This window comes from Grus americana, chromosome 33, assembly GCF_028858705.1.
Source record: "Grus americana isolate bGruAme1 chromosome 33, bGruAme1.mat, whole genome shotgun sequence".
Lineage (NCBI taxonomy): Eukaryota > Metazoa > Chordata > Aves > Gruiformes > Gruidae > Grus > Grus americana.
Genome location: NC_072884.1, coordinates 1,159,571 through 1,186,514, shown reverse-complemented (window position 1 = coordinate 1,186,514; position 26,944 = coordinate 1,159,571). Strand labels below are relative to the sequence as shown.

The 26,944-nt window shown below is 68.0% G+C and overlaps 2 protein-coding genes across 5 annotated transcripts; one reads left to right on the top strand and one right to left on the bottom strand.

Moving 5' to 3' along the window:
• Nucleotides 1–125: 125 nt before the first annotated feature.
• On the bottom strand, nucleotides 126–6,967 carry PPAN (peter pan homolog). Its single transcript, XM_054807784.1, has 18 exons — nucleotides 6,845–6,967; nucleotides 6,077–6,238; nucleotides 5,821–6,000; nucleotides 5,640–5,733; nucleotides 5,369–5,552; nucleotides 5,073–5,277; nucleotides 4,073–4,161; nucleotides 3,531–3,701; nucleotides 3,286–3,387; nucleotides 2,936–2,986; nucleotides 2,656–2,826; nucleotides 1,782–1,858; nucleotides 1,591–1,698; nucleotides 1,380–1,503; nucleotides 1,212–1,290; nucleotides 991–1,120; nucleotides 762–919; nucleotides 126–569 (listed from the first exon to the last, which is right to left on the bottom strand). The coding sequence occupies exons 1-18, from the start codon at nucleotides 6,939–6,941 to the stop codon at nucleotides 229–231; spliced, it is 2,523 nt and encodes an 840-aa protein (XP_054663759.1). The 5' UTR covers nucleotides 6,942–6,967; the 3' UTR covers nucleotides 126–228.
• COL5A3 (collagen type V alpha 3 chain) lies at nucleotides 4,268–26,471 on the top strand. 4 transcript variants are annotated; one of them, XM_054807780.1, is made up of 68 exons: nucleotides 4,268–4,448; nucleotides 6,219–6,329; nucleotides 9,791–9,958; nucleotides 10,118–10,331; nucleotides 10,401–10,563; nucleotides 11,102–11,224; nucleotides 11,395–11,541; nucleotides 12,629–12,730; nucleotides 12,811–12,972; nucleotides 13,127–13,174; nucleotides 13,287–13,328; nucleotides 13,403–13,465; nucleotides 13,657–13,731; nucleotides 13,859–13,942; nucleotides 14,019–14,075; nucleotides 14,185–14,238; nucleotides 14,342–14,395; nucleotides 14,492–14,545; nucleotides 14,675–14,728; nucleotides 14,801–14,854; nucleotides 14,939–14,983; nucleotides 15,177–15,230; nucleotides 15,394–15,438; nucleotides 15,559–15,612; nucleotides 15,704–15,748; nucleotides 15,871–15,924; nucleotides 16,034–16,078; nucleotides 16,178–16,231; nucleotides 16,330–16,374; nucleotides 16,616–16,669; nucleotides 16,905–17,012; nucleotides 17,094–17,147; nucleotides 17,234–17,287; nucleotides 17,554–17,598; nucleotides 18,092–18,145; nucleotides 18,303–18,347; nucleotides 18,524–18,577; nucleotides 18,761–18,814; nucleotides 18,896–18,949; nucleotides 19,046–19,153; nucleotides 19,271–19,360; nucleotides 19,453–19,506; nucleotides 19,700–19,807; nucleotides 19,926–20,033; nucleotides 20,413–20,466; nucleotides 20,610–20,663; nucleotides 20,811–20,918; nucleotides 21,077–21,130; nucleotides 21,286–21,339; nucleotides 21,427–21,480; nucleotides 21,592–21,645; nucleotides 21,818–21,925; nucleotides 22,119–22,172; nucleotides 22,459–22,512; nucleotides 22,718–22,771; nucleotides 22,890–22,943; nucleotides 23,084–23,191; nucleotides 23,329–23,382; nucleotides 23,469–23,522; nucleotides 23,633–23,740; nucleotides 23,859–23,912; nucleotides 24,113–24,148; nucleotides 24,258–24,311; nucleotides 24,452–24,695; nucleotides 24,861–24,973; nucleotides 25,150–25,218; nucleotides 25,304–25,540; nucleotides 25,659–26,471. In XM_054807780.1, exons 3-68 carry the CDS (start codon nucleotides 9,823–9,825, stop codon nucleotides 25,803–25,805), a joined length of 5,205 nt encoding a protein of 1,734 aa, XP_054663755.1. In that variant the 5' UTR covers nucleotides 4,268–4,448; nucleotides 6,219–6,329; nucleotides 9,791–9,822; the 3' UTR covers nucleotides 25,806–26,471. The 4 variants fall into 4 exon arrangements, with proteins under 4 accessions (XP_054663755.1, XP_054663757.1, XP_054663754.1 ...); XM_054807782.1 differs by lacking the exon at nucleotides 4,268–4,448 and adding an exon at nucleotides 4,450–4,468; XM_054807779.1 differs by lacking the exons at nucleotides 4,268–4,448; nucleotides 6,219–6,329 and adding an exon at nucleotides 8,050–8,222.
• The last annotated feature ends 473 nt before the right edge of the window (nucleotides 26,472–26,944 follow it).

The window sequence follows — 26,944 nt, the reverse complement described above, 5'->3', positions numbered from 1 at the left end:
GCAGGAGCCTGGCAGCAACAGGGAAGGAGCGGCGTATGCCTGTCGGGTCAGACGGGGGCTGCCCGCTCTGCCTGACCGCATCAGGACCCCACTCGGCCCCCCCAAACCCAGCACAGCCACAGGCGCTCGTTCCAGCAGTGTATTATTGCACAGGAAGAGGGGGGAGGGGGGGTGACGACCACTTCCTCTTCCCCCCACAGTCTCGGCGCGTGGCCGACGCCTGGTGCTTCAGCGCTTCCCCTTCGTGGTACGTCGGGGCTGTCGGAAAATCATCTTCCCCTTCGTCAGCAGCTTCCCTCGCCCCTTCGGCCTCGAGGAACCAGGACCAGCCCCCTCCCGGGGTGGGCGCTTGGTTCCTCGGCGCTGCTTTCGGCCAGTCCCCCCCTTCCTGGCCCCGTCACGGTGCCGTGAGTCCCTCGCCGCCAGGTCTCCCTTCCGCCGCTTCCCCGGCGGCGTGGGGCGAGGGCTGGGGGCGGCGGGATGCTCCGGCCGGCTTTGCCGTTGGCGTTTCCGTAGCGGGGCAGCGCCTGAGGAGCTTCGCTTCCTCTTGGTGCGGTCGGGGAAGAGATCTTGGGGGAGGATAAGACAAAAAAAAAAAAAAAGTTCAGCGAAAAAGGGACGACGGGGGCGCAGCGTTGGGGCTGGCGCGCGTGTCAGTGCGTTTACTTTGAACCGAGATCACGGAGAGTTCACGGTTTTTGCATCATCAGCCACTACTGGGGGGAGAAGGGGTCGGGGGGCTCGGTCCCCTCCAGGCTCACCTCTGTCCGGCTCCTCGCCCACCTCCTGCCGGTAATACTCAGCATCGCTCTCCTCCGACTGCTCGGCCACATCCTGCTGCTCTGGTGCCCCGGGATCCTCAGCGTCGCTATCGCCGTCCTGCTGCCGTTTCCGCCGGATCCCCGCCAGGCTTTTCTCCCTACGGTACCACCCTGACGTCAGCCTTTGCCGGGGCGCTGCCGGACCCCGCCGCTGCCGCGCCGCCCTCACCTGTGAGCCTCGCGCTGCCGCCGTTTGCGCTCCACGTTGGCCTCCTGCTTCTGCCGCCGCTCTGCTTTCAACCGAAGCTTCGCCTCCTTCCGCGCTAGGATCTCCTTCACCTCCGCCTCCATCTTGTGGACTTAAAAACACACGGGGAAAGGGGGGTGAGACACCCCGGCCTGAGCCTCCACGCCAGCGCGTTACCGGAGACGGCGTTTTCCAGCACTTACTGAGGCCGTGGTAGAGCACGTTGCCCTGCGCCAGGCCCTCCTCCACCTTGATGAGCTGCAGAGTCATGCGCGGTCCAATCTACGGGAAGCAAGGGGATGTGGAGAGCCCCGGTCAGGCTCGATGGCATCCCCCAGGACGATGGCGACCGCAGCATCGCCATCACGGACCTCGGTGAGGCGTACGGCGCTCTGCTGCGCTTTCATGTTGCCTCGGCCTGCGTACGCCTGCGGCAGCTCCAAGACGTTGTGGGTCCCGTCCTGCTCGGCCTCGCTCTCCGACAGGTTTATGTCTCTGCCGGGGGGGGAGGAACGCGTTCGGGGACAGCCCGGGAGGCGCCTCTGGGACCGTCGTGTCCCCCCCGTGTCCCCCCCCACGCACTTCACCAACAGCTCGCTGATGTCTTCGAAGCGGCTCATGTTCGGGAACTTCTCCTGCAGCAGTTTCTTCAGGCCTTTGCTCACGCCCACGGGCACGACCTTCACGCTGCTGCGAAGAGGAGGATGAAGGAGGTCAGCGCTGGGACACGGGGTACAGGGATCCCCCCCCAAAATCAGGGGCACGACACTCACTAATGCCTGAAATCGAGGAGCTGCGTCTCTGTGTTGTAGGTGATGAGCAAACACCTCTTGATGTTGTTGAGGTTGACCTGCGGAAGGAGGAGGAAGAGGACGAGAGAGAAGATTTCAGCTGGAAGGGACCTACAGCGATCATCTGGTCCAACCGCCTGACCAATCCTGGGCTGGGCAAAACTTAAAAACACATTTTTCAGGGCATTGTCCAAACGCTTTGTGACCCCCAGCAGGTTTGGGGCACCAACAACCCCCCCCAGGTCCAGAACTGCTTCCTCACGTCCAGTCTGAACCTCCCCGGTGCCACTTTGGGCCGCTCCCAGGCACCCTGTCCCTGGATCCCAGGGAGAAGAGCTCAGCACCTCACGTCCTCTCCTCGGGAAGCGGCAGAGCGATGCAGTCGCCCCTCGGCCTCCTTCTCCCCAAAGGAGACAAACCCTGAGTCCTTGCAGCCCTTTGCCGGCCCGGCTGCCCTCCTCAGGCACGGCCGCCCTGAATACGGCGGGACAGTTCCCTCTCTCAGGGTCGTGCCGCGTTTGATGCCCCCCCAGGACGCGACTCTGCCCTCCCTGCTGCCTCCTCTGCCGACCAGCACCCCCAGATTCCATTCTGCAGGGCCGCTCCTCTCCCAATTTATATTTGTCGCTCCATCCCAGATGTAGAATCCATCTGTTAAATTTCATCCCGTTCATCGCTGTCCGATGCTCCGATCTCTCTAAATCCCTCTGCGAGGCTTCTGATCCCCCAAAGAGTGAACGGCACCTCTCGCATCCAGGTCGTTGGTAAATATATTGAACGGAACTGACCCTAGAACGTGCCTAGAACCCTGAGGAATGCAGAAGGTGTGGGGGGGGAGCCCCCCCACCTCGCTTACCCTGTGGACGTTGATGGAGGGGAACATGTTCTGGAACATGCTGGCCATCAGCTTGACCTGGATCTGCTGGAGACCGAAATTACTGAGGACCAGCAGCGGGTGGTGGGTGAACTGCTGCTCGTGCATGCGGTGCCGCTTGAGGGACGAGACCACGTCCTTGATCAGCGAGTACTGGAGGGGGGCGGGGACAGGACACAACACACGCACGAGGATGAGGAGGGGGCGAGACGCCGCCCTTCGTGCCGGTGGGGAAGGAGGGGGGGCTCCCATCAGCACCCACCTGCATCACCTTGAATGTCAGCGTCGGGCCGCCGGGCAGCCGGAAAAGTTTCTGTGGGTTGGGGGGGGAGAGAGAAGCAGCGCTCAGCGCCGGGGGGGAACCGCCGCGGTGCTGCCGCCGGCACCGGCGGGACCGACCCTGCCCCGTCGCAGACGCATCAGTGCGTTTACTTTGGATAGAATCACAGCTTGAACTCAGCGGGGTTTTGTCATCATCTGCGTCTGCAAATGGGAGTGGCGGGGAGGGGGACGACACCCCCAAAAGGTGCCGGCGCCCTATATGAGGCAGCGAGGGGGAGCGCGACTGCTGCGGAGGGTCCCCCCCGAATCCCGGGGGATCGCGTTACTCACAAAATTGATGCTGGATGATGATTTACTGAAGACCAAGAAATGCGTCACCCCCAGGGGCCCGGCCACGGCCACGAAATCCTTCAGGGAATTGTTCTTCCGCACCTGCGGCACCGAGCGGCCCAGCCCTTGAGTTCCCCCCTCCCCAAAACGCCTCCCGGCTGCGAGGGCTCCGCGCCAGCCCGGGGAGGGGGGCAGGATCCGGTGTGTGTCCCCCCGGGCAGAGGAGAATCATTCCCCGAACTCACCGTGAGGGCCCTGGCCGTGTACGGCTCCATCACCTTCCTCACGTCGGCGATGAGCTGCCGCACGTTCTTACCGACGCGCCCGCGGTGGAAGACGAAGGAGTGGGGGACGGTACCGAATTCCTGCTGGGCGTGTTGCAGCGCCGCCGCCCGCTCCTTCTTCTGGTTCTTGCTCTACCGGGGGGAGGGGGGGAGCGGTGGGGCGCTCAGGGACGGCGACCGGGTGGTCCTCGGTGGGGAGGAGGGGGAGCGCCCCCTCCCGATCCCCTCCAGCCCCCCGGGAGAGCCCGATCCCCGGTACGGCCGGTTCCCCCGTCCCTTCTTGCCCCCCCCCCAACCAGGAGGGCCCGATCCCCGGTACGGCCGGTTCCCCCATCCCTTCTTGCCCGCCCCCCCACCAACCGGGAGGGCCCGATCCCCGGTACGGCCGCCCCGGGAGATCCCGATCCCCAGCGGGACCCGGCCGCTGCCGCGCTCCAGGCCCACCCCGACTCCCGCTGGCCCCGGCCGAGGCCCCGCTCCCCCTCCCGCCCCCCGGCCCGTACTTTGCTCGGCCGCCCCATCTCGCCGCCGCCGTCACCATGCGGCCACGGGCACTTCCGGCGTGCATCCTCCCGCCCGCTCCGGCTACTTCCTGCGCGTCACTTCCGCTCGGTCCCTGCCCGCCGCGCCCCGTGTCACCGCCCCGCGTTCCGCCCGCCGTTGTCATGGTTACGCGGCCTGTGTGTGTGTCCCCCTCCCTCCCCGGTCCCGCCGCTGCCCCCGGGCCGGTCCCGCAGCACCGCGGGGACCCCCCCCGGCCCGACCCGGCGCCCACCATGGCGGAGGTCGAGGTCTGAGGGGCCAGGGCCGCCTCACCCACCCTCCTGGCCCGGCCGAGCCCCTCAGGCCTCGCCGTCCCGTATCGCCAGCGGCGCGAAGGTCAGTGCGAGGGGGCGGCGGTGAGGGGGCGAAGTCACACGCTTTACTGGAGACCCCAGACCCTCCCCCGGGCTCATCACCACCCCCAGAGCCCCCCCCCCGGGCTCCCCACGTTCCCCAGAGACCCCCAAGGTCCCCCAGCACGCCCCTGCAACACCCTCAGCTCCCTCAGAGCCCCCCAGAGCCCTCCCCAAACTCCCCAGGTCCCCCCGCCCAAGACTCCCCACCCCTCCAGGCTCCCCAAAGCCCCCCCCGGCTCCCCCTACCCCAGCTCCTCAGCCCACACGTTCCCCCAACTCCCCCCAAGGCTCCCCAAAACTCCCCCCCACTCCCCAAAACTCCCCCCTGCTCCCTAATCTCCCTCCCCCCAGCTCCCCCCAAGGCTCCCCATCCAGCGGAGGGCTCAGCCCCACCAGGACCCCATCCTGCCGGGAGAACCACCCCCCCCCATCCTTCCAACTCTGACACCCCGGGGGGCACATTCAGCCGCCGGTGCCGTCCGTGCATCCCGCTGTGAGCGATGCCAGCGGGGTGCGGGGCCGCAGCCATGGCCCCCTCCCCACCATCGAGGGACTGAAATCCCCCCCCCCTCGGGGTGCCCCGCTCAGAGCGGGGTGACCCTACGTCGGAAGCAGCCGCAGGTGAGGCACCGCAGAGCACCCATGCTGAGGTGGAAGAGGGTGCCGTAGTTGAAGAGCAGGCGGTAGTAGGTCCTCACGGACAGGTCTCCCGAGGGATCCGCATACTTGAGGGCCACCAACGGCGTGTAGAGGCGGTTGGTTTGTGTGCGGAAAGCCGGACGCCTGGCTCCGATCACGTTCACGATTGCCTGCGAGCAGAGAAGGGGGGGGCTCAGGGATGGTGCGGGGCCAGGAACAGCCCCTAGAGAGGCCCCAAAAGGCCCTTCCCCAGCCCCACACCTCGGCCACGGCGGCGGGGCTCTGCCCCAGCGTGGTGAAGATCTCGTGGGAAGCCGGCAGGTACACGTCCTTGAAGTACCGCACCGTAGCCGGATCGGTGCCGGGGAACTCGGAACGTGAAACCTCCTCCATCAGCTTCAGCTCAAAATCTGTGTTCACGGGGCCCGGCTCCACCATGGAGACGCTGCAGGGCCGGGATGGGTGCTCGGGGTGGGGGTCCAGAGCCACCCTTGGGCCCTTTGGGGTCCCCCCCACACCCCCTCACGCTCACAAGACGTTGAACTGCAGCAGCTGCACGGCCAGGCTTTCACAGAATCCCTCCACGGCGAACTTGGAGGCGGCATAGACATCGTTGAAGACGATCCCTGCGGGCAGAGAGGGGCTGAGCTCGGTGAGACTCCCCCCTGGAGCGAGTCCCCCGCACACACAGCGAGACCCCCGCCCCACCTCACCCTGCAGCCCCATGACGCTGCTGATGACCACGATGTGACCGCTCTGCCGCCGCTTCATGTCGGGAAGAACGGCCTTGATCATCCTCACGGCCCCGAAGAAGTTGGTCTCGAAGATGCGCTTCATTTCCTCCACGCTGATACTCTCCACGGGACCCACGTGCCCCACGCCGGCATTATTCACTGCGGCATGATGTGGGGGGGCTCAGAGACCCCCCCGGCCACCCCGTGGGGCTCCCCTACCCCCCACCCCGCTCACCCAGCACGTCCACCCGTCCCCCGGGGATGCTCTCCATGCACTCTGCCACCGAGCTATCGCTGCAGACGTCCAGGCGTTGGATGCTCAGCGTCTTTCCCAGCGCCGATCCTGCCGCCTCCTCCAATTTCTCCTTCTTCCGCAGGTCCCGCATGGTGGCGATGACTGCGGGGAGCCCCGGCCCCGGTCAGGGGGACCTCGGACGCCAGCCAGGGTTGGAGGGTCAAGCCGGGACGACGTTCCCTAAGCTGCTTTGGTAACACGGCCTTTAATCCCCCCCTGGGACTAATCCCCGGCTCTGGCGTGGGGTCAGCGGTGGGGTAGCGGAGCCCCGGGGACACACGCGTGTGTTTGTGTGTGGTGTGTATGTGCCAGCGGGTGGCACGGGAACGAGGACGGCGGTGCGGTGACCACGCGCCTGTGTGGGAGCGTGCCGTTGGCCCCGGTTACACGCGCGTGTGCTTGCAGCCGTGCGCTGCTCATGCCGTCCGTATCCCCGTAGGGCTGCCCCGTGTCCCCAGCTCCGCTCCTCCTGGCAGGGCGGTGGGTGGGGAGCACAGGGACACCTCGGGGGGTCTGTGAGCTTGGGGCCACAAGATTTGATGTCCCAGGGGCTGCAAGGAGAAAGAGGCTCCGGGGCTGGATGGAAGGGGTGAGCACGGAGCGGTGGGACCCTGAACCCAGCACCCTCCCCAACCCGCTGTCCTGTCCTGGGGGGGCCGTGGGTCCCCTCCTGGGACCACATAGAAGGGTCCCCTCCCTGCTCCTCACCCTGGAAGCGCTGCTGGGGGTCCTGCGCCAACTTGACGGCGACGGCGAGGCCGATGCCGGAGGAGCAGCCGGTGACGAGGACGGTGCGGGGCGCCATGGCTGTGCTGACCTCCGGTCCAAAGGCTCTTATGAGATCAGGACCCAGCGTCACGTGGGAGCAGGATCAACCTCCCCGGGGCAGCCCTGGGGAGGGCACGGGGGTCTGCGAGCCGTAGCCCCCTCCCCTGCCCACCGGCGTGGGGCACGGCAGCCCTCAGGGAGGGATGGGGCTGGGTGCTGGCTGCAGCCCCGTAGTGAGATGCCCACCCTAGGCCCGTTGGGGACCCTGTAGCCCCCCAACCTGTCGCAGGGGTCTGTGGGGGAGCTGGGACAAGGTGGCTGAAGGTCGGGGAGGGGGCTGCGCTGTCCCCAGAGCTCGGGAGGGGACACAAGGGCTCGGTTTGGGGGGCTGGGGGCGTCCACGGGGGCTCGTTACTGCAGAGACGACGGTAAATATTTGCTGGGCAATGGAAAACCGGGGGAGAGCGGAGCCGAGCGGCTGTGACTCAGGCGATGAGGCAATGGGGTGACTCCAGCCAGCCGGGCCCCGGGGGCCAGCCCGGCCGAGCGGCAGCTGCACCGTGGGGTGGGGGGGGTCCCCCAAACCCCCCAGGTGTTCCAAAATCCCCAGCCTTGGTGTGGGATGGGAGTGGAGTGGGGGACTTTGCACCCCAAAACGCGCTGTTGTTGGTGTGGGGCTGGGAATAGGGTTTGGGGCCGTGCACCCCAAAACCTGCCATCTTTGCTGTGGGGCTGGGAGAGGCATGGGGGGGGGCTCTGCACCCCTAAACCTCGCTGTGGGGCTAGGAGCAGGGTGGGGGGCTGTGCACCCCAAAACCCACCGCCCTTGCTGTGGGGCTGGGAGCGGGTTGGGGGGGGCTGTGCACCCCTAAACCTCGCTGTGGGGCTAGGAGCAGGGTGGGGGGCTGTGCACCCCTAAACCCACCGCCCTTGCTGTGGGGCTGGGAGCAGCTTGGGGGGCCCTGCACCCCTAAACCTCCCACGGGCCCGGGGACTCCCGTCGGCCTCCGGCACCGTTCGGGGCAGTGGGATTTCGCAGCCGGGACCCCCCCCACGGGGCCGGTATCGGTGCCGGGGCCCGCCCGTGGGCCGGGCCGGGCGGGAGGCGGGGGCTCCCAGCGGGCCGGTCCTCCCCTCCCCTGCCTTCCCCTCCCCTCCCCGCAGCCCCGACGAGCCTGCAGCGGGGCAGGGCGGGCTACGAGCTCCGGCACCGGGCACCGGGCACCCGCCGGACCGGGCATGGAGGGTCGCCCGGTCCCCGCCGCGCTTCTCGCCGCGCTGCTCGCCGTGCTGCAGGGGCTGCCCCCGGCCAGGGCAGGTAACGCGCACCGGGGGGGGACACCCCACGCCCACGCGTGTCCCCGCTCGCCCCCCCTCCTCCCCCCCCCAACCTCCCGGCTCCGCGGGGAGGTGGGAGGCACCGGCGGGCTGAGCCGCGGGGCTCGGTGTGGGCACTGGGGGGACGCGGGAGTCCCCGCGGGATCCCCGGTGCTGTCACGCGTGGGGTCCCCCGGGGGCCCCGCCGCGTTCAGCACCACGGACAGGGCCGGGGGGGGCCCACGACGTCCCGGGGGAGGGGGGGTCGGGTCATCCCTTGGGGGGGGGACCCGCTGGGACGGGGCTGTGAGGGGCCCCCGTGGCTCCGGCCGTGGGATGGCACAGCCGGTGACAGGGAACCCCCCCACGCCCGGGGCGTGGATGTTCCCCGTGGGTCCCTTGGGGGTGCTCCCCCCGGGTCGGGGGTGCACCCCAGGGCCCCTGGCAGGGGTGCTGCCCCTGGGGCGGGGGTGCAGGCGGGGTGGGGAGCCCCGACGCCTGGGTCCCCTGGCTGGCCGGGGGCAGTGGGGGGCTCTGGGGAGAACCTGAAATGTGAATAGTGCCAGCAAGGGCTCTCAGGGGCCATGGGGGCCCCCCCTCGCCCCGCTCCCCTCAACTTCGCTGCACCCTACCCCTTGGCTTTGCCAGGAGCTGCCAGCACCCCTGTCCCCCCTCCCAGCTCCCCGAGCCCCCCACGCCGCACACACCCGGATCTGGCATCCAGAGGCGCTTGGCCGGTACAACCACTCCAGGGCCACCCACCAGCCCTGTACTGGGGGTTCTCAGCCCAAGGGGGGGCCCCTCCAACCCCGGCATGCCACGGCCGGGTGACGACTCTCCCCGGGGAGCGCCGGCAGGAAGCCGGACCCGTGTGCCGGGGTCAGGAGGGCCTGAGAGACGGCTCGGCCGGAGCGGGGTCAGCCCGTTCCCAGCCCGGCCCCGTCCTGCCATGCCCCCACTCATGCTTGGGGTGCCCCAGGCAGGCTGGGGGGGCTGGGGGCAGCTTGGGGAGCCCAAGGAGGAGTTATCTCCCCCCTCTCCGCCCTGGATCCCCCCTTGCCTGGCCTGCCCGGACAGGCCTCTCTGGCAGGGAGGGTGGGTGCTGCCCCGGGCAGGGGGGCCCCGGTGCTCTCTGATGTGGCTGCAGTCATCACCCCCAGCCCGCACCCCCCCCCCTGCTCCGCACACCTGGCTGTGCCGGATTAACCCTCCGTGCGCCCAGGCGCAGCCAAGGATCGGGGTCTGCACCCCCAATTGGGTGCAGCCAGGCTGCGCTTAAGGGTGATGGGGGTCTCCCATGGGTGACAGAACCCTCCCGCCCTGTGGGGTGCACCCGTATCGCGGGGTGCAGAGCAGGACCGGGGGCGGAGGAATGCGGTGAAGGAATCTGGCGGCCGCGGGACCGGACCTTGGGCCCACACAGCTGCCTGGCACCAGGCCGGCCCGGCTTGGCAGGAGGCAGGCAGGGGGATGGGGATGCGGCTGCAGTCCCCGGCTGGAAGCACAGGGAGTAGCCGGGGTGTCTCTGGTGGGTCCCCACCCCCTGAAGTGTCCCTGCTCGCCCCACAGCAGTGTCCGTGGACGTGCTGCAGACGCTGGGCATGCAGGATGGCCGGGATGGCGTCTCCGTCACCGCTGGGATCTGTCCGCAGCGCCTGGGGACCGAAGACCCCGATTTTGCTTTCCGCGTGGACAACCGCACTCAGCTTAGCATGCCCACCCGGCAGCTCTTCCCCGGTACGGCACTGGGCAGCGATGGGGCCACCAAGCCCATCGTGGGGTACAAACCGAGCCGTTCCGAGGGCGAGCATCCCCTTTCGGGGTGCAGAGCTGCCTCTCGGGGTGCGTCGGGGCAGGCTCAGCCTGATGGCTGCCCCCCCTTCCTCCTTGCTGCAGATGGCTCCTTCCCGGAGAACTTCTCCATCCTGGCTACGGTGCGTGCCCGGCGCGGAGGACAAGCCTTCCTGCTTTCCATCTACGATGAGCGAGGCGTTCAGCAGCTGGGCATGGAGATTGGACTCTCACCCGTCTTCCTCTACGAGGACCAGGAGGGCCGTCCGGCCCCCGAGCAGTACCCCGTCTTCCGCAGGGTCAACCTGGCTGACGGCAGGTGAGTGCCGGGGTGGGGACAGGGGATCTCTCCGGCTCCTCTCGCTGTGACCGAGTCCCGTTTCTGCAGGTGGCACCGCGTGGCGTTGGCCGTGGAGGGCACCAACGTCTCCTTGCTGGTGGATTGCCGCCTCCTCGCCACGCTGCCGCTGGAGCGGGGACCTCAGCCCCTCATTAGCACCGAGGGGGTGACGATTTTTGGGGCCCGCCTCCTGGACGAGGAGATGTTTGAGGTGGGTCCCTCCCCGAATCCTTGTGCCAGAGCTCCTGGCTGTCCCGCAGCACCCTTGCCCTGGTAGTGATGGGTCTGGGGAAGGGGGGGACCCAGTTTCCGTGGTTGGCAGAGGCCCCAGCTGTGCCGGGGGCTGTTCCCCATCCCCAAGGGGTGTCCCTGTCCCCAAGGGGTGTCCCTGTCCCCATGGGGTGTCCCTGTCCCCATGGGGTGATCTCGTTCCCCTCCCTGCATTCCTGCCCGCTGCAAATGTCAGGGGCCACGGGCAAAGAGGCGGCATTGAGGCGAGTGGGGCTGGCCCATTTTGTCCCCAGCAGGCCGACAAGGGTCCCTTTGTTCGCTCGGCCGAGGGGGTGTCCACACTGGGTCCCCCGAGCCGCCCACGGCCCAGCCGGCTGCCGCAGGGACAGGGCTGGCCACGAGCACCAGCTCTTGCACGCGCGTCCGGGGTGTGCGTGGGCACCCGACCGGCCCGGGGTGTGGACGTGGGGGAGCAGAAAACCCACTCCCTCGTGCTCCCCCCTCCTCCTTTGCCACAGGGTGATGTCCAGCAGCTGCTGATCGTGGCCGACCCTGAGGCCGCCCGCTCCTACTGCCAGCTCTACATGCCAGACTGCGACCAGCCCCTGCTCTACCCCCTCCTAGCCCCCTTTCCGGAGGAGGTAAGCACCCAAGCTGGGAAGAGGAAAGGCTGGGGGGACCCTCAGGAGCCCCCACCCTGCCGGGCAGCCCGCAGGGATGCTGCCAGGCTTGCTGTCACCGTGGGGGAAGCTGCCAGGGCCCCTGACATCCACCTTTCTCTCCCCGCCGGCGTCTGCGCTGCCCCTTGCAGAGCGGCCTGGAGCCCACTGCCACCCCACGTAGGAAGGGGAAGAAGGGAAAGGGGAAAGGCAAGCGCAAGGGTAAGGGCAAGAAGAGGAGGAACAAGGAGCTGCTGGAGCAGCACGAGGCCTCTGTGCCCTCCGTCACAGCCAGCCAGGTAGAGAGTGTGACTAACCCACCTCTGCAGCTGCTTAACCCGCCCCGGTTAACCCAGCTCCGCTAACCTGCTGCTTGCGCTTGGCTGCGGTGTGCCCGCTCCGAGGCTCGCCAGCACCGTGCCGCGGCTTGGCTCCTCGTGCAGAGATGGGACAGCCGGGACCCAAATCTGGCTTAAAAGCAGAACAGCTCTGGGTGTGCATGGCCCGAGGGGGACCCAGATGCATCCCGGAGCTGGCAGTGCCTGTGCACAAAGCTCGTGCTGTGCCACACGCGGCCTCTTGCACCCAAAGCAACTCCTGGCCTCCTGTTCGCACAGTCTGGGACAAAGCAGGACGGCTCCAGCCGCTCTGGCCCCCGTGGAGCCAGACCTTTGGGTCTGTTGGATGTGACTGCAGGGCTCTGGCTGGAACGGCTCCTCCCCAGGATTTGGGGGAGCCCGGGCAGCTGGTGCATCCCCACGAGGATGCCGATCCTGCTGGCACCTGGGGCTGAGCCATTCCCACGGCTTCTGGCCTTGCAGAGCGTGTCCCGGGAGCTGGTGGGGATCCCCTGGGTGGAGACGCCGGGGAAGGGCAGGAGGCAGCCCCCCGCCTCTGCCTTCGGCCTCTTTGGCTCTGGAAATGGGTCACGGCTGCAGCTGGGGACGGCGGCGCTGGCCAAGGGCGGCCCGGGGACGGTGGCCCCTCCTGCCGATGAGTCAGCCTTGGCCGAGGCGGGAGAGACCCGGTGGCCGTGCTCCAGGTGCTGCTCAGAGCCAGGGGCTGCATGGCCCCGGTGTTGGGGGGGAACAGCCGCCCCCACGCCTGGGAGCCACAGCTGCCGAGCCCTGGCTCACCTCCTCTGCCCGCCGGCGGTCCCCAAGGCGCAGGAGTCCCGGTGCCTTGTCCCAAAAGGAGAACGGCTCCGGTGTCCCAAAGCCAGGCAGCGGTGTGATGGGGATGTGCTGAGTCCAACCGCGGTCCCCCCAAAAGCAGGGCACCCCCTGGCCCTGCCAGCCTGCAGGACCCCGTGAGGGTCATGGGCCAGCACCTCCCTCTGCCGCAGCGCTCCCTTCCTCACCCTGCGCCCTTTCCGCATCGCCCAAGGCCAGCGCGCCCACACCGACAGAGGAGAGCTCCCCGTCGCCGGTCCCCTCCAGCCTCGCCACCACCGTCAGCGTCACCCTGAATGGCACCGACCCCTTTGAGGTAGCGCCAGGGCTGGGGGCTGGGGCAGGCAGGGGAGAGCCCCCCCACTTCGGACCCCCAGCATCTCCCCGTTCCCTTAGGACACCGGTGAGGAGCTTGTGCTCGAACTTGAGAAGGGCAGAGTTGCTGAGGCTGACAGCACGGAGCTGCTGGGCTACGAGGACTACTACGACGGGGACCCTGCGAGCCGGGAGCGGTTCGGCCCCGCCAGGCAGGAGGAGACGGTGATCCAGGCTCCCCAGGTAACGCTGGGAACGAGGAGCGGGACCCCCCGCAGCTACAGCTGGCTGAGCTGGGGCCACGCACGGTATGGGGTCCAGGGACCACGCAGGCGGCTCGGAGCTCTTCGCCCCGGCCCAGATCTCGGCCATTTCTCCTCCCCCCGGTGTTTTGCAGGAGCCCAGCTTGAAGGGGCAGAAGGGCGAGCCAGCCATCGTGGAGCCGGTGAGTGGGGCACGGCTCGCCGGGGACATGTGGCCCTCAGCCCTCTGTGGCACTCCAGGGCCACCCAGCTGAAGACGGTTCGCAGGACGGGGCTCGCTCTCTTCTCCTTTAGGGTCGGCGATTCGAGGGGCTGCCGGGACCCCCAGGCCCTGCGGTGAGGAGCGAGGGGCTGCTCTGGGAAGGGATTGGAGATACCAAAGCGTTAACGTGCCTCCATCTTCTCCACAGGGGGAAACGGGTCCCCTGGGACCACCGGGGCTCCCAGGGCTGCCCGGGGACCCTGGAGATCAGGTACGGAGCAGACGGGGAGGGTTGTGACGGGGCCAGAGCTGCCCTGCGGCAGGGCTGGGGCCGCAGGCATCCCGGCGGTCCTGCCAGCGCATGCCGGCGTGCGTGCGGGGCGATGGAGCTGCAAGCCCTGACCTGACAGCCTGGCTTCTGTCTGCGCGATGACGGCTTATCCCCCCTTTCCCCTCCGCCAGGGTCCCGCGGGACGGCCAGGGCTGCCGGGAGCTGATGGGATCCGCGGCCCAGCGGGGACCATGATCATGTTGCCAGTAAGTGCTGGGGCAGGACGGGACCCTTGGGGACCCTCAGAGCCGCAGAGTCTGGCAGGGGACAGCTCTTTAGGTGACACTGGGGTCTGGCGGCTCCCCCATCCCTCACCCTGCTCCTTCCCCCCAGTTCCAGTTCGGTGGAGACTCTCTCAAGGGTCCCACCGTCTCTTTCCAAGAAGCCCAAGCTCAAGCGATCCTGCAGCAAGCAAAGGTAAGGACCCCTGCAAGCAGCCCCCCCGCCCAACCTCCCCACTCCCCCTCACCCCTCTCCTCCCTTTGCTCCCCAGCTTGCCATGAAGGGTCCCCCAGGTCCCATGGGGCTGACGGGCCGCCCGGGACCGCTGGTGAGTACCTCTGCAGGGTGCCCACCCCACTCAGACGCACCTTGTCAGGCACATCTCCGCATTGAGCAAACCCTTGTGGTGGGGTCTCCACGCTTTATTGTTTTCGTAGGGTCTACCTGGACACCCAGGCCTGAAAGGAGACACGGGGGACACGGGGCCGCGGGTGAGTCTCGCTCGACTGGGCTGTGCGAGGGTTATGCCCCTGGCAGGGGTCTGGCAGGCTGCAGGCAGGCCCAGCCCCGATGCCTTCCCCTCTTCTCCATCAGGGTCCCCGGGGAATGCAGGGCCCGCCGGGGCCACCGGGGAAGCTGGGCAGACGGGTGAGCACTGGGGGTTCGGGTTTTGCCTCCCCCAAATGTCCTGGTCCCCCATCCTGAGCCTTGGGCCCCTTTCCACCCCCTCAACTTGTCTTGCAGGGTCGTGCTGGAGCAGACGGTGCCAGGGGTCTCCCGGGGGAAACCGGACCCAAGGTCTCGTGCTTGGGGGGGGGGTATCGGTGCTGCTGGGGGTGCTGGCGGTGGGTGGGGGGCCAAGACACCCCAGGTTCTGGTGTGGCGGGGGGGACGTGGGCTCAGCCTGACACTTGTCCTACCCCACAGGGTGACAGGGGCTTCGACGGGCTGCCGGGGCTGCCAGGCGAGAAGGGCCACAGGGTAAGTGGGACCGCGCCGTGTCCCCTCCTGCCACCACCACCCGCGTGCCCCCTCACCCTCTCTCTTCGGCAGGGTGATGCGGGGAAGCCAGGACCAGCAGGCCCCCCTGGGGAGAAAGGCACCAAGGTGAGGAGTGTGGGGAGGGATGGGGAAGGATCTGGCCCTGCTGGTGTTGGTGGGACGTGCTCAGCTCCGCTCTGTCCTCTCTAGGGCTCGGACGGCCTCCCAGGACCTCGGGGGCAACCTGGGGAACCCGTAAGTACCTGCTGCCCGCAGGTTTCTCCCCCAGCCCTAGGAGCAGTGGGGGGCAAGCTTGGCCCCCGGCTTCCTCCCTGTGGCTTTTTGGAGGAGAGATTTGGGTGCTGGACCCCCTCACCCCTGGGAATATGGGGTGCTGGGGTCCATGCTGCCATCTGAGCCCCCAGTGACCCTTCTGTCCTTGCCCCAGGGTATGCGAGGCCTGATCGGCTCACGCGGCTCCCCCGGGCCCCCGGGCCCACCGGTATGAGATGCCACTCCTGCTGTCTGTCTGTCCGTCCATCTGTCCCTACCTCGCGCAAAGGGGATTTTTGTCTGTCACCCGCCGGCCTGGGCACAGCATCGTCCTTGGCGTGGCATCACCTTGGGGTGCAGCATCACCCTGACCCTCCCTCCTTCCTCCGCAGGGTGCCAGCGGCATCGATGGAGCGCCGGGGCCCAAAGGCAACGTGGTGGGTGTCAGTGGGGTGCCCCCCGGAGCACCCAGCCCGAATTAACCAGCAAGAAACCTGGGTTTGGTTTCCTGCTGTGCTGATGGACTTTTTCTGCCCCCCGCCCCCATCTTCCCCCAGGGAATCCATGGGGAGCCGGGACCCCCGGGACAGCAAGGGAACCCCGGTCCTCAGGTATGTGGAGGTGATGGGGGTGTCCCCACGGGGCTGGGGGCTCGAGGGCTCCCTCAGTCCCTTCCCAGCACCCCGGTTTGTTCTCTTGCAGGGTCTTCCCGGCCCCCAGGGCCCCGTCGGGCTGCCGGGGGACAAGGTGAGTCAGGACCCAGCATGGATGGGGGGTGTCTGGAGCTGCCCCAACTCTGAGCGGGTGGTGGAGAGCCACAGGGGTGACCCCTGTCCCTCTGCGTCCCCACACATCCTCCTCTTGCCCAGGGCCCGCCGGGGAAGCCAGGAATACAGGGCGTGGCTGGGGCGGACGGGCCCCCGGTGAGTACCAGCGAGGGGCTGTGGGGTCACTCCGGTTCCCGGCGGAGCGGGGACCACGGGACAGCGTCACCGTCCTGGCTCGGGGCTCACCTCTTGCATGTCCCTGCAGGGTCACCCCGGCCGAGAAGGGCCAGCCGGAGAGAAGGGCCTCCAGGTAAGGGGCTGACCCCCCCGTCATGCCCTGGGAGGGGGGGATAGGGTCCACTTTCCAAGGGGGGGGTCCCATTTTTGCTGACTCTCTCTCTGTCCCCAGGGTCCTGTGGGTGCCCCTGGTCCCGTCGGCTACCCGGGACCCCGCGGGGTGAAGGTAAGCACAGCCTCCCCCTCTGCCGAAGCGTGATGGGGGGGTCAGGCAGTGTCCCCCAGGGCTGGGCTCCTCCCTCCAACCCCTCTGTATCTCTGCAGGGAGCTTTTGGCGTGCGGGGCCTGAAGGGCAGCAAAGGGGAGAAGGTAAGAGGTGTTGGGGAGAGGGGGCAGCAGGGGATGGGGGGTCTTTGTTTGTGGGTCCCTGGTGTTGGGGGGCACTTGTCTGTGCCCTGAGATAGCTGTGGGTGGGGGGACACCTGGGCTGCAGCTGGGGCCAGCCCTTCTGTGTTGGGATTTGGGGCTCAGCCCCGCGCTGTGACCCCATCTGGGGTTTGCACCAGAGCTAACACAGTCTCAGCCCCCCCAAAACGTACCTCTTGTTCAGGGAGAAGATGGATTCCCTGGCTTTAAGGGGGACATGGGCCCCAAGGGCGACAGGGTAAGTGGGGTCCCGGGGTGCAGTCGGTGGGGGGTCTCCTGGTCAGGGCTGTGTGGGGTGGCTGCGGGTGCTGCGAAGCCTCGTGGGGTTTTGCTGGCTGGCTGCAGGATTCGGGGTCATGTGGTGAGGAGATGGAGCCGAGGGGGACACACAGCTCTGTCTGGGGGGACCCGAGGGAGCAGCCCCCTCCCCCGCTGGGCAGCGTGCTCCCCGCACCTCCACGTTTCCGTTCCAGGGTGACCAGGGCCTGCTGGGCCCCCGTGGCGAGGACGGCCCCGAGGGGCTGAAGGGGCAGACGGGTCCCATGGGGGAACCAGGTGCTCCTGGCCCCGCAGGTGAAAAGGTGAGGGGAGCCCCGTGTTCCTGCGTCCCCATCCCCGCATCCCTCGTAGCCCGTGGCTCAGCTCTGCTCTCTCTCTTGCAGGGCAAGCTGGGAGTGCCGGGTCTCCCGGGCTATCCTGGGCGCCAGGGCCCCAAGGTGAGCACGGGGGAGCCTTTGGGGTGTCCCTGGGACCCCAGGTGCCTCGTCGACCCTGGGCTATCACTTGTTCCCTCTCTCCTTAGGGCTCCACTGGCTTCCAGGGTCCCATGGGGCTGGCGGGAGAGAAGGGCAAGAGGGTGAGTCAGCCCTGTCCCATCCCACCAAGCCATTCCTTGTCCTCCACATCCTGCTCTGCCACCCCCTCTGTGACCCAGAGAGGGGCTGCGCTGAGCTCAGAGCTGGGGAAGGGACCCGGACCCACAGTCCTGTCCCCGTTCTACGTGCCCTCTCGCAAAGGCACTTGGGCTCGCTCCATCCCCTCGGGGGGCATGTGGGGGGAGCGTGGGTGAGTGGGGGGCCGCCCCGTGCACTGCTCTCCCCACCACCTCCTCTTTCCATGCAGGGCAAGGCCGGCCAGGCCGGGCAGACGGGACAGCGAGGGCCCCCTGTGAGTAACCGCAGCCCCCTGTGCCGTGGCTGGTGACCACCGCAGGGCCGGCTGTATCCCACCACAACCGTTCCCGGGTGGTTTGTATCCCACGGCAACCATCCCAGGGCCTGCTGTAACCCGTGGCAACAGAGCTTGGGGTCTGCCGTATCCCACAGCAACCGGCTCTGCAGCCTGCCAGTATCCCATCGCAATTAGGCTGGAGCCGGTCGTTTCCCACAGCAACCAGACCCTGGGGACCGCTGTAACCCACGGCCACCAGACCCCAAACTTCCTCCTGTATCCCATGGGAACCACCCTGGGGCCAGCCGTGTCCCTCCCTGCTCCCTGCTCCCAGTCCATCCCAGTCCCCCAGCTCCCCACCCCGCTCCCAGCCCCTCTCCCTGCCCTGTCCCCCCAATTCCAGCCCCATCTCCCCTTTCCTCACCCCGCTCCCAGCCCCACTCCCTGCCCCACAGCTTCTCACCCCGCTCTTTGCCTCCTGCCTGTGCAGGGCCTCCAAGGGGAACGAGGTCTGCCCGGTCCCACAGGGAAACCCGGCCCAAAGGTAGGGGGGAGCCTGGTTCCCTGCTGTCCCCCACATCCCCATCTTCCCACTGTGCTCAGGGTCCCTTGGCCGTGGGTGCTGGCAGTGGGTCTGATGTGGGGCAGTGGGTTGGGTGGGGGTCTCCGCTGTCGTCCTCAGCCTATTTCTGTCTCCCCAGGGAGATCCTGGCCATGATGGGGCCCCCGGCGCGGTGGGAGAGAAGGTGAGTGGGGGGGTGGTTGATGCACAGTGGAGAGGTGTCCCCCTGGAAAGGCACCCCAGGAAGGGACCAAGCACGGGGAAAACAGGGTGCTGGGCATGGGGAGAGTGTCTGGGTGCTGTGGGGCCATGGGGAAAGCCCCTCTGCTGCTGACTGTGGGTTTTCTTTCCCTCCCACAGGGTCCCCAAGGTCCGCAGGGCCCCAATGGCTTCCCGGGCACGAAAGGTCCCCCCGTAAGTGGTGATGTCTGTGCGTGGTCCTGCCCTGATCCTGCCTGTGCTTGAGGCAATGGTGGGGGGGGAGAGTTGGGCTGGCACGTCCTCCTCTTGCTGCGCCCCGTGGGGTGCGGGTGGCAGAGGGAGGAGCCCAGCTACGCAGCCCGTATCCCCCACCCTGTTACCTCTGCTCCTGCCCAGGGTCCTGCCGGGAAGGACGGCTTGCCAGGACACCCGGGACAGCGTGGCGAGCCGGTGAGTCCCCTGCCGCCCTTTCCTAGGGGGACACACACCTGGCAATACCCTGCATTAACCCCTCTCTCCTCTCCTTTGCAGGGGTTTCATGGCAAAACCGGCCCCCCCGGCCCCACAGGGGTGGTGGGACCCCAGGTGGGTGCTGGGGATGGAGGCAGGAGGGGTTTGTGTTGAAGCGAGCCCGGTGGGATGGAGGGACCCGCAGGTGCTCACCCTGCTCTCTCCCCACAGGGTAAATCAGGTGAGACAGGGCCTGTGGGAGAGAGGGGGCACCCAGGCCCCCCCGGCCCCCCTGGGGAACAGGGCCTGCCTGGAGCTGCTGGCCGAGAAGGAGCCAAGGTAGGAGCCGTGCTGGGGGTCCGACTCGTCACCTGGACCACCACAAACCTGAGCCCGGTGGGGCTGGGACCCCTCTGAGCTCTTCCTGGCTCTCTGCTACTCCCCTCCACCTTGCAGGGTGACCCTGGCCCCGCTGGCATCCCTGGTAAGAGCGGCCCTCCAGGCATCCACGGCTTTCCCGGCACACGGGGGGCACCTGGAGAGACGGTCAGTGCTGTCCCAGGCCTGGAAACAGCCCGTTACGGTCCTGGAAGAGGGGAGTAGGGTCCTTTCTAACCATCTTCCCTGCCTACCTACAGGGTCCACCTGGCTTGAAGGGTGGGGAAGGTCCCCCTGGTCCCCCTGGTCCCACGGTGAGTGCAAAGCATCATGACATTTGAGGGGTTATCTGGAGTTTTAGGGTTTCCCTTGGAATATATGTACTCCTTGGGGAACAATTTTACCACCCTGTTTAAAATTCTAGTTGATAAAGAGAAAGGTTTCTTTGGAGAGGAGGAAGATTGCTGGGGCCTTCTTCCCTCCACCCCACCTCTCTCTTCTCCCCAGGGTTCCCCTGGAGAGCGAGGCCCCACGGGCGCTGCTGGAGGCATTGGGCTGCCGGGCCGGGGGGGTGCACAGGGCCCCCCCGGTCCCATTGGCGAGAAGGGCTCCCCGGTAGGTGCAAGAGGGTGTGTGGGGTGAGGCAGGAGGTGTGAGGCAGCGCTGGGACACGCTGCATCTCCCGTGGGTCCCAGCCAGCCCTGCTCTCAGCCCTTCCCCTTCCTGCCTGTAGGGCGAGCGGGGTCCCATGGGTCCGGCTGGGCATGATGGGATCCAGGGCCCCATGGGGCTGCCAGGTCCGGGTGGACCCCCCGGCCCTGCTGGAGAAGACGGGGACAAGGTAAGTCAAGGGGACGCAAGTCAGCACCTCCAGCAACAGCTCCTTCGCGCTTAGCTACCGACAGCACAGGGAACGTACCCTGGGACAGGCGCTGGGGACACGTCCCCTTGCACAGGGCACATCCCAGGGCTGGGGGACCTCTGGGATGGGGCAGGTTTCCCCTATGGCTTCCCGGGAGTGGGGATTCCCCGGGCAGCAGCGGGCTGTTGGTCCTGGCAGGCTTCCTTGGCACTGCTTCCCAGGTGGTGGCAGGTTTCCCCGGTGCTGGGATTTCCTTGGCCGTGGCTCCCCAGCCATGGCAGCTTTCCCTGGCTGCCGGCGCTCCCTCCTCGCCGTCTCTCGCCGGCTGCGGGCTCTCACCGTCTTCCCTTTGCGGCAGGGCGAGATGGGGCTTCCCGGTCAGAAGGGCAGCAAAGGTGACAAGGGCGAGGCGGTAAGTGCCGAGGGGCTGCTCTGCCCAGAGAGGGGGGTTCTCCGAGGAGCAGAGCGGCTCCAGGAGCGGGGGGAGATGGGAGCAGCGAGGTGGGAGATGTTTGGGAGCTGCCCTGACCCTGTGTGGGTGCTCCTGTCCCACAGGGTCCCCCGGGACCGACAGGAATCCAGGGACCCATCGGGCACCCTGGCCCCGCAGTGAGTAGCTGCCGAGCACCCTTCCCACCCTGTTCGACCCTCGACTGAATCCTTCCTCCCCTCTTGGTTCCCTTCCCATCCCTTCCACCCCACACGTTGGGGTCTCTGGGGGGCAGGCGATGCTGACCCTAACCTTTCCCTTTGCAGGGAGCAGACGGGGAGCCGGGGCGCCGCGGGCAGCAGGGGATGTTTGGGCAGAAAGGAGATGAAGGATCGCGGGGTCACCTTGGCCTGAGCGGCCCCCCTGGCCTGCAGGTGAGGGAGTGGAGAGGGGTGGGCTTGGGTCTGCCAGGCTGGTGGGGGGGACAAGGGACACATGGCTCTGGGCTCCGCATGGCCCACCTGGGCCAGGGCACCCTCTGCCTTGCCTGAGGGGCTTCCGGACCCCCCGGATTAACCCAGGATCCTCACAGGGCATGCCGGGCCCACCGGGCGAGAAGGGTGAGAACGGAGATGTTGGCCCCATGGTAAGGAAACCCTGCAGCCGTCCCGTTCTGCACGCCCACCGCTCCCCCTCTACCCCCTTCTGCCCCCTCTCCACCTTCCCACGTCTCCCTCTCCCGTGGGAGCCAAACGGCTCAGCCGCCCTTCGCACCCTGACCCCCCTCTGTGCTCCCCACAGGGCCCCCCCGGCGCGCCGGGACCCCGTGGGCCGCAGGGACCCAGCGGTGCTGAGGTGAGTACAGCCCTGGGGGGCTCGGCGGGGGTGGCCAGGGACAGGGGCTGCCCTCAACATGGGTACACCCCATCCTCTTGCCTTTAGGGTCCCCAGGGAATGCCAGGTGGTGTGGGACAGCCGGGTGCTGTGGGAGAAAAGGTAAGGCTGCCTTTGGGAGAGCGGCATGGGTCTCAATGTGGGTGCTGGGGAGAGCTGCCCGCACCACCCAGCACCCAGCAGCATCTGCCCCGTTGCTTTTCTCTCACCCAGGGTGAGCTGGGTGAAGCAGGAGATCCTGGAGCCCCGGGGGAGCCCGGACCACCCGTGAGTATCACAGAGGGGAACGGGGTGTCTTTCAGGGGCAAGACAAGGAGAGCGGGAGCCAGATCCTGCTCTCGCTGCCCACGGAAAGCACAGGCAGAACTCCTGGTGAACGTTTTACTGCCCCAACTGCCCCTTCCCTGGCTCTAACGGGACCCCCCCTGTCCCTCCGCAGGGTGTGAAAGGAGACGTGGGGGAGAAGGGAGACGCGGGGCAGTCAGGAGCAGCCGGACCCCCTGGCAAGAAGGGCCCCCCAGGAGAGGATGGAGCCAAAGGCAACCTGGTAAGGGGAGGAGCAGGGGGACGCTGCCCCGAGCCCCCGCATCCCCCCGCTACTCACTGTAGTGAGCCCCTGAGTAGCCCCTGTGAGGGGCTACTCACAGGCACTAATCCCTGTCCCTGCTTCTGCTTTCCCAGCGTGCAGAAGGTCTGGGGCTCCCTCCCAGTCCCACGCTTGTGTCCCCTTCTCTCTGCAGGGTCCCATCGGCTTCCCTGGTGATCCCGGCCCCCCTGGAGACCCCGGCGTGCAGGTGAGTAGCCCCTGCTCACCCCTTAGAGGGGCCGCAGAGCAGAAGCAGCCCCATTCCCTGGGGCTTCCCCAGGGCTGGAGCCAGCCCCCACATCCCCGATGGCACTCCGGTGTCACCCGCTGCTTTGCTGCCGTCACCCCCGGGGTGATGATGGGGTTGGGAGGTGCCAGGACACCGTGGTTCTCCCCCCCGCTCCTCCTTGCCGGTGCTGCCCGGTGTCCTGACAGCCCAGGGGTGGGCTGGGGGGGCTCAGCTAGGTGAGTGCTCACCCTCTCCTGTGTCACAGGGTCTGGATGGAGCTGCTGGAGAGAAGGGTGACAGCGGGGACCCTGGGTTGCCGGTGAGTGGGGCAGCTGGGGGTGTCAGGGCCGCAAAAGGGGGGGTTGTATTCCCAGCAGGACCACCCTGGGCTGGGGGACTCGAGGGGCTGTAGCTGAGCCGTGCTGCTTCCTGGGGCTCTTACGCATCCCTCACCCTCCACGCTTCCCCCAGTCCTGGTTGTGGGACTCTCCCCTCACCCCAAATTCCCACTGGGTTCGTTTCAGGGTCCACCAGGTGCTTCAGGGGAGCCGGGTCCCCCGGGTGCCCCCGGACGGAGGGTGAGTAGGGGAAGGGCGAGGGTGAGATGGGGAGGGACAGCACAGGGTGAAGTGGGACTGTGAGCGGGGCTGGCCTGGGCCAGCGTGCAGCTCCCGATGCCTCTGTCTCCTCGCCCAGGGGCCCGTGGGACCGATGGGGCGCGAGGGCCGTCAGGGCGAGAAGGGTGCCAAGGTGAGTGGTGGCCAGTACGCCCCAGGGCTTCCCAAACCCCTCCAGAAGCCTCCACCAGTCCAGGGGCAGGACCAGACCCCCCCTCCCCATGGAGAGGTGGGGCTGTGTCCCGAGGGGTCTGTGTGTCCTCCTGTCCCCAGGGACAGCCTGGCACCGAGGGGCCACCTGGGAAGATGGGCCCCGTGGGAGCACAGGGGCCACCGGGACGGCCGGGCTCTGAAGGACTGCGTGGGATCCCCGGCCCTGCCGTGAGTTGGGGGCTGCGGGCAGGATCTTCCCGTGCCGATGCGGGGCCACCCGTGTCCCCACGGGGAAGTCACAGCTTGGAAGGGTGTTTTGGGGGGGCTCAGCCTCAGGCCCCTCTCCCACACCGAGTCTCTTCCAGGGTGAACAAGGCTTGCTGGGGGCTCCGGGACAAGCAGGACCACCCGGCCCCCTGGTAAGTCAGGGTGAGCGAGCCCTGGGCACGGGTGATCCAAGCTGGGCATGGCCCAGGGTGTGTGACACCCGCTTGGCCTCTTGCAGGGTCCCGTGGGTTTGCCTGGCCTCAAGGGAGACCCTGGCCACAAGGGAGATAAGGTGAGATGAGGTGACGGTCGCACAGGAGCTGGGGTCCCTCACCCCAGACTCATCCCCAAGCCCCCCTCGTCGTGGGGAGGGGGCTGCCTGACGCTGCCCTTCACCCCCAGGGCCATGCCGGACTGATCGGGCTCATTGGACCCCCAGGAGAGATGGGGGAGAAAGGAGACCAGGGGCTCCCAGGCATCCAGGGTCCCCCGGGACCTAAAGGAGACCCTGTGAGTATTTGGGGTCTCCCCTGAGCTCGGGGGCTGGGTGATTGTGGGGGGACACAAGGTACGGGGGGTGACGGGGTGCAGCCCCCTTGAGCACGGCTGATGCTGTCTGTACCCACAGGGTCTGGCTGGACCCACTGGGCCCACTGGCCCCCCCGGTCCCCCTGGGCTCTCGGTGAGTAGCTGCCTGCTCTGCGTGGGTTCACCAAGGGTCTGCTGCCTGCCCTTAACTCCCCCGTGGACCCCCGGGGGCTTCGTCCCCAGGAGGGTGAGGTGCAGGGGGGAGCCCGAGCCCCAGGGAGGGGCCAGGGGCAGCTGCCATGGGATTATCGAGTGCCTGGCCAGTGCCCCTCTCCTCTCTTCTCTTCCCCCCAGGGACCCTTGGGCCAGAAGGGCTCCAAAGGCTCGCCGGTGAGTGCTGGGGAGGGACGGGGACCTGCGGGGGGGGACACGACAGGGGAGAACCCGGGGCCCGTAGCAGGGAGTGAGTGCCGTGGTGCTGAGTCCTCTTCTTTTGCAGGGTGCTTTGGGTCCCCGAGGTGACACAGGCCCCCCCGGCCCCCCAGGACCTCCGGTGAGTAAGGGATGCTCTGGACAGACACCGCTTCCTATCTGTCCCCTCCCAGGGGCGCTCCGGTGTCCCCAGACCCCCCCCCATTCTGCCACCTGTCCCCACATCTGCTGCTCTCACCCCTTCATCCCTCTCTTTCCCAGGGACTCCCGGCCGAGCTGCTCGAGCCGCTGCCCTCGAGCCGAAGCAGGAGGCACCGGCGGGCGACTGAAGGAGTTCTGGGGGAGCAGGGAGCCCCCCCAGATTACAAGGGGCTGGAGGAGGTGTACGCATCGCTCAGCTCCCTGCGCACTGAGGTGGAGCAGCTGAGACGGCCCCTGGGCACCCCCGAGAGCCCCGCGCGCGTCTGCAGGGAGCTGCAGCTTTGCCACCCGCACCTCCAGGACGGTGAGGTTTCGGGGGGCCGGTTTGAGGGAGAGGGGACACCAAAACCCCCTCTGAGGGGCGGGGGGAGCACTTTCCATCGTGCCAGGCACTGCCTGTGCGGCGTTTCATGCCTCGGCTAGAGGCAGCAGGAGCTGGACCGTCTCTCCGTCTGTCTGTCCTTCCCAGGCGAGTACTGGGTTGACCCCAACCAGGGCTGCTCCCGAGACGCCTTCCGGGTTTTCTGCAACTTCACAGCCGGCGGCGAGACCTGTCTTTTCCCCGATAAGAAGTTCGAGTCTGTGAGTTCCAGCGGGGGCAGAGAGAATCTGGGTGTCTGAAAGTCCGTCCGTCCCCCAGCTGTCCCAGCACCGGGAAACTAGAGGGCACGATGGGGGCAGATTGGGGCTCGCTCTTCCCCATGCTTTGCGGGGCCAGGGGTTGGGGACGCCCCCGACACCGCCTCTGTCACCCCCAGGTCCGACTGGCCGCCTGGAGCAGGGAGAAGCCGGGAACGTGGTACAGCACCTTCAAAAGGGGCAAGAAGGTGGGAGCGGGGGGGCTCCTCACGCTGGGGTGGGGGGAAAGGCGGACCCCCCACGTGGTGTCACCCCATCCTCCCCTCTCCCCAGTTCTCCTACGTGGACGTGGATGGGAACGCCGTGCCCGTGACCCAACTCACCTTCCTGCGTCTCCTGAGCGCCAGCGCCCGCCAGAACTTCACGCTGAACTGCCAGCACGCCGCCGCCTGGTACGACGCCGGCGCCGGCACCTTTGCCCGCGCCCTGCGTTTCCGCGGGGCCAACGAGGAGGAGCTGGGGCACAACCACCCGTCCGCCCCCATCCGTGCCCTCCACGATGGCTGCCAGGTGCGTCCCCGAGCCGCGAGGACCCCCCATCTCCTTCCCACCGCCTACATCCCTGTCGCTCGTCCCGCGCGCCGCGTCCCCGGCCACCCCGTGTGCCACGTTTGCCACCTTCCCGCAGGGACGCCGTGGCCAGGAGCGGACGGTGCTGGAGGTGACCTCGTCCCGCGTCGAGCAGCTTCCCCTGACGGACGTGGCCGTCGTCGACTTTGGAGATGCCAACCAGAAATTCGGCTTCGAGCTGGGCCCCGTCTGCTTCATGGGCTGAGCGCGGCCGCGGACAGCGTGTGGGGAGGGGCGGCTTGGGGGGGTGTCTCCGCTCCTTCTGCTGCCCCCCGCGCCAGGGACAGTGCCCCAGGGCCTGCTCTGGCTTACTCAGGACTCGGAGCCGCTGCAGTGCCATCCCCTTCTGCCCGCACGGCCCCCCCTTATTTATACTGCCGGCTCCCTGCAAGGAGGGGGGGAAGCTGGAGCAGGGCGTCCCAGACTGTAGGGAGGGGGTTCGAGCCAGCCCCCTCCCCGTGGTGCTACAACGCTCCCCGAGAGCCCCCTTAGTGAAGCACTGGACGTGTCCTCGGCACGGCAACACCGCGAGCCCCGTCCCCACGCCCACGGGCATCGCACGGGCCCGGATCCAGCCCCCTCCCCGGCCGCTGCGGAGCCGGTGTCCCCGTCCCAGGCCAGGGCACGACCCGGGGGGGATGCGGTGGTGGGTGTTAAACCTCCTCCTTCGCCCCCCAAATGCTCTGCTCCCCCTTGGGGGGGAGCAGGAGGCGGGGGGAGCCCCCCTACCCCTCGGACGGGATCGCCCCAGCTCACGGCAGAGCCCGTCCCACGCGGCAGAGGGGACGTGGGGAGGTGGGGACGGGGCTGGGGCCGCGCGCCAGGCTCGGCCCCGGTGCCGTTGCGGTTACTGTACGATAAACCGACTGTATCGAAGCCGTCTCCCACCCCGAATCCTTGCCAATTTCCATGGAAACGGGGCAGCTTTTGCGGGGTGGCTGGGGGCCGCGCCCCCCAAACTGGGGTTCATGGCGCCCTGAGGCTGCCGGCCTCGTGCCCCTACGTGCGAGGCCGTTGTACACGGGGATTTGGCTTGGGCACGTGCCCGCTGCCGGCCCCTCAGCCCCCGCCAAGTCCCAGAGAGCTGCCCCCACCCTGGGGACCCATCACCGGGTCTCCAGGGCACAAGCTGGGGGGGACCGGGAAGGCTCCGTCCCCCGGGGGGGGGGCAGCGAGGGCAGGGCAGGGACCTGGGCATGGAGTACGGGACCCGGGCATCCATCCCCGGGGACCACGGAGGGGGGACCGGGGGCTGCCCCCCCCCCCAAACCTCCGGCCCCGGGGACCCTGAGAGGGGACGCGGAGCCAGAGAGGGGACCCGGGGCCGCCCCGGCGAGGGGACGG

Bases quoted from the DNA above. Each gene is read 5' to 3' on its own strand.
- COL5A3 (XM_054807779.1), top strand. From the start codon at position 8,144: ATGGAGGGTCGCCCGGTCCCCGCCGCGCTTCTCGCCGCGCTGCTCGCC. The intron at 17,599-18,091 runs GTGAGTAACCGC...CTGCCTGTGCAG, and splicing joins CGGGACAGCGAGGGCCCCCT to GGCCTCCAAGGGGAACGAGG. The intron at 19,808-19,925 runs GTAGGTGCAAGA...TCCTGCCTGTAG, and splicing joins TTGGCGAGAAGGGCTCCCCG to GGCGAGCGGGGTCCCATGGG.
- PPAN (XM_054807784.1), bottom strand. From the start codon at position 6,941: ATGGCGCCCCGCACCGTCCTCGTCACCGGCTGCTCCTCCGGCATCGGC. The intron at 6,239-6,844 runs GTGAGGAGCAGG...GGCTCCCCGCAG, and splicing joins CCCCCAGCAGCGCTTCCAGG to TCATCGCCACCATGCGGGAC. The intron at 1,859-2,655 runs GTAAGCGAGGTG...CTCCTTCCGCAG, and splicing joins CCTCCATCAACGTCCACAGG to GTCAACCTCAACAACATCAA.